Source organism: Nicotiana tabacum, chromosome 11 (assembly GCF_000715075.1).
Source record: "Nicotiana tabacum cultivar K326 chromosome 11, ASM71507v2, whole genome shotgun sequence".
Classification (NCBI taxonomy): Eukaryota; Viridiplantae; Streptophyta; class Magnoliopsida; order Solanales; family Solanaceae; genus Nicotiana; species Nicotiana tabacum.
The window spans coordinates 92,219,005-92,222,894 of record NC_134090.1 but is presented as its reverse complement, the minus strand read 5'-3'; the positions used below and the strand labels follow the sequence as shown (position 1 = coordinate 92,222,894).

The 3,890-nt window shown below is 34.1% G+C and overlaps 1 protein-coding gene across 2 annotated transcripts; it reads right to left on the bottom strand.

The window, feature by feature from the left end:
* Positions 1-279: 279 nt before the first annotated feature.
* Positions 280-2,549, bottom strand: LOC107763631 (WRKY DNA-binding transcription factor 70). 2 transcript variants are annotated; one of them, XR_012696648.1, is made up of 2 exons: positions 2,156-2,549; positions 280-1,577 (listed from the first exon to the last, which is right to left on the bottom strand). XR_012696648.1 is itself a non-coding variant. In XM_016582121.2 (2 exons), the coding sequence occupies exons 1-2, from the start codon at positions 2,449-2,451 to the stop codon at positions 375-377; spliced, it is 741 nt and encodes a 246-aa protein (XP_016437607.1). In that variant the 5' UTR covers positions 2,452-2,548; the 3' UTR covers positions 280-374. The 2 variants fall into 2 exon arrangements, 1 of the variants encoding a protein (XP_016437607.1); XM_016582121.2 differs by having other exon boundaries at positions 280-819; positions 2,156-2,548.
* Positions 2,550-3,890: the final 1,341 nt, after the last annotated feature.

Here is a 3,890-nt window from a genome sequence, read left to right as displayed (position 1 = left end):
AGATGCGATCAAGCCTAGTTACTATAAGAAAGGGAGAGGGAAGGCCAGAGACCATTTCGTACAACGTTGGGCCCATAGTTTATTTCAGGTACAACGCATTTTGGTTCTAAATATCAATGAAGATAAAGTCCTATGCAGCACGCAACTAGTTTTGTCGGAGAGCTACGTACTGATATGCAACTTGCTAATGCTTAATTACTCCTTTCCTTTACATGTATTTCAAATTACTCCTAATTACTTATATTTAGTAAATTATTCATTAAAAAAAGACAATGAAAATGGAAGGGATTATGAATTTTCATTTCAATTGAAAGAAACAAAGGGACAGATTTCATCTGTTCATTACAACGCTAATTACAAGCCATTAGGAACGATCAAGAAAACTCTGTGACGGCGGCAAAGTGAAAATCACCGAATATGCCGTCTATATACAAACCAGGTAAGCTGGTAGAAATATCATCAGCTGCCATTATAGCAGGAACAGAAGGAGAAGACACCATGAAATCCTTCCAAATATTAGAATCAGTTTGTTCCTTTGACTCTTCATCTTCTTCTTTCGTTGTGGGATTATCAGACGAAGGGGGCTGATCTTTTTTACAAGGAACATTTGGATTTGTTTCAAAAGGAGGGTATTCACGCATGACGACGCTAGATTCTGGAGTAATCGTAATCTGACGCTGTGGCTCCTTTTGTGAACGTTTGCAAATGTGATGGCCAAAATATGTGGTTTGGTAAATTATTGGGTCCTCTTTGATTCTTTGAATTCGTTTAGTGGCTTGGCATTCTTGATCATACTTGTAAGTGCACCGATAGTAGCACCTACAAACAACAATATACAGCAGTATACTTCAATTTAATCCTAATTGTCAGTCTCCAACAGCTTTATAAATATTCACTATTCAAGTTGCTGCCAATTACGTCCTTCTCACTAAAATATTATAAATATTTATTTCTCTAGCACCAGAATGGTTTTCAACATTTTCTAGTGGCAGCGAGAGTAGCACCAGTCGTTACAATAAAGGGTACCACGCAAAACTTGGTAAAATTAAAATTCCTTGGATTGACATTTATTAGGAGATATAAAATACACCATCCATTTCAATGTAGATAACTTGGTAAAAACCATGATATTAATCCGTTCCAAAAAGAGTGACACATTTCTATATTTAGAAATAATTTAACTTTAAGATTTTTATTTTACTTACTTTACTCTTAATGCGAAGGTTTTATTGCCACATAAATATCGCAGTTTTTTCTAAAATCCTCACTTTCTTCAATTTGATTCATCAAACAATCGCTAAATTCAAGGTTGGAATTAATAAATATGGAATATTGCTGGAAGAAAAAAAGAAGGCTTTTAACTCCAATGAGAGTGTTCTTCCTTTCGGTGAAAAAAATTACCACTATAATTTACTGTAAAAGTGGGCATATTGTCATAGGTACGATACGAGAAACAAGAAAAGTTTGTATACCTTGGGTATTTTGAATTAAGTATAACCTTATGTCCGTATTTCCTCCACTCATATTCATCTTCCTTTTTTGCAGACTCTCTCATCATCCACGACTCTTAGTTCTTTCTGCATTGAGAAAAAAAACTAATTCTTCAATTTGCAAAACTAATCTTTATTCAGGATAAAAAAGTACGAGTATTATTTGATATTACAAGTAGTTTGTGATTATCTATCTACTTCAGAACATAAATAAATAAGTACCGTTACTAGATATTTAGTTGAGAGTGAGATTATTATATGCATCAAGGTTCAAAATATGTCCATCTTACGCGTGTGAAATTTTCTTACAAATTATTTAATCTTTTTTATTCGGATAATCAGTTTAGATTAATTATAAAAATGTCATAGGGTGGTATATGTCAATTTAACCTGATACTCCACTTACGATTAATTATTCCATTTGCTCTACTTTATGACACAGTTAAAGAGTCAAAGGAATTTGTGCCTACTGTGATTTTTTCATATGCTTTTTTAATATTGTGACTTTATAAGTTTCTAAATATGTAACTTAATTTTATTTTAGACAACCGGAAGATACTATATCCGAGGTCATGCTGAAAATTAAATAATTGACTCTCGTGCTCCGAATAGTATATAGTGTTATTAAGTAGAGAGTTAAACTCATTAAATTATACTACTATCACCTTCTCCAGTAGCAACGTCCACTCTGGTTCTTTTCCACTTGCAGCTTGTCCTTCTTCCTGAACTCGCTGCCAAAATCCTTGGACCCTTTGGAGCGGGGAAAAGCTGTGAGTTCCGAAAGAGCATCAGTAAAAGAGGCCCAAATTTTGAGAATAAGGTCATGAGCTGAGTCTGCTTGATGATCTCCAGCAAGAGGTTGTTGAAGTAGAGTTTGAAGTTGGACTACAAATTCTTTGCCTTGTATAAGCTCTTTGATCAATCTTTTTCGAGCTGTACGTGGACTTTCGAAGTTCTCCATCTTGCTTAATTAGTTGAGTTGGTTTGGATAAGATCTGATAAATTGGGAAGGGAGTTGATTTTGTTTTGGGGAGGAATGTTTCCTTTTATATGAGTGGTTGAAGGAAGGAGAAAGGCAAATCAAAAGAAGCATATAGGAAGCAAAATAAACTAAAAATAAAATTAGGATTTTTTTTTTTGTAAAAATATCTAATAGTACTAGATTTTGATGTCAAAAGTGTGACATATGAGCATGACGCAATGTTATTTTTCATTTTTTTTCCTCGTTAGGTTTTGTCTATTTTGGATAGTGTAGTGAAAGTACGGGGGGTTGTAGCGCTTATTAATTTTATGAATGCTAGTCGACTAGCTTATTAGTTAGTCGATTAAACTTTAGGGGAAGAGTATAGTCAGATAACAAGTGCAGAATTAAAAATAAAGAGAAATAAATGACGCATCTATATTTTTATACTTATTTGAATTTAATGTGAATCCTGCTCCAGTTTCTTTGAATTGCATGAGGGTTCTTTTTTTTATGCTCCCTGTGGTTTTTGAGAACACCTTATTTATGTGTTCCCTACGCCTCTGGATACTTTTTGAATGTTTCACCAATAATATTTTAACTCTGAATACTTTTTAAATGTTTCACCAATGATTCTCTCTCTCTTCTCTCCTTCTATTACACAGTAAATCAGACTGAACTCTAATATTTTCTAAGAGTAGAATAAAGAGCTTGAGGTTGGTTAGATAAAAGTAATATATTATCTTCGAATATATATTATCTGAGTAGTGAACAGTTTGGGATCTTTGATTGGCATCGATCTTGAGAGATTAGTAACCCAAAGGAATCGATCTTTAGAATAATCTTTCTTGATGTTTCTTTCCAAGAATGAGTATGGAAACTTTTTATTACAGAATCTCCTCCTTCATGTACTGCATCGAATTCTGATTGCTTCGCTTTTATATAATTGCTTGATTGAGTCGTCCTTAGGAGTGCGACTTTTCTGGCCTGAGTTGATTCTTCACGACCCCAATTTTCATCCGTAGGATATCGTGATGGCATATAGTCTCTACGACTAAGTAAGTCTAACATTTGATAACAACTTAACAGATATAATTAAGTAATACTAAAAACTGGTATGATAAACTCATATAAACTTCCGAAAAATAGAATCTTACCAACAATCCCCAAGAACGGCTGAACAAAGTAATAAGCTCTACTGAGTAAGCTAAAGTGTCTAGTACATCACTGTCTGAATGAAAAATACAACAGTAGTAAAGGTAAAGGAAGGTGACTTCAAGCTTTGCGGACGTGGAGTAGGTATACATTGAAGTCTCCAACGCAGTAACTCAAATCAACTCTAGCGTCCGGCACGGGTAGACATACCTGGATCTATACAAAATTATGTAGAAGTGTAGTATGAGTACACCACAATGGTACCCAGTAAGTATCAAGTCTAA

What these genes read in the sequence shown, in the direction of transcription:
- LOC107763631 (XM_016582121.2), bottom strand. Translation starts at nt 2,451, where the DNA reads ATGGAGAACTTCGAAAGTCCACGTACAGCTCGAAAAAGATTGATCAAA. An exon ending in GGACGTTGCTACTGGAGAAG is followed by an intron (nt 820 to 2,155) that starts GTGATAGTAGTA and finishes TGTTGTTTGTAG; the next exon opens with GTGCTACTATCGGTGCACTT.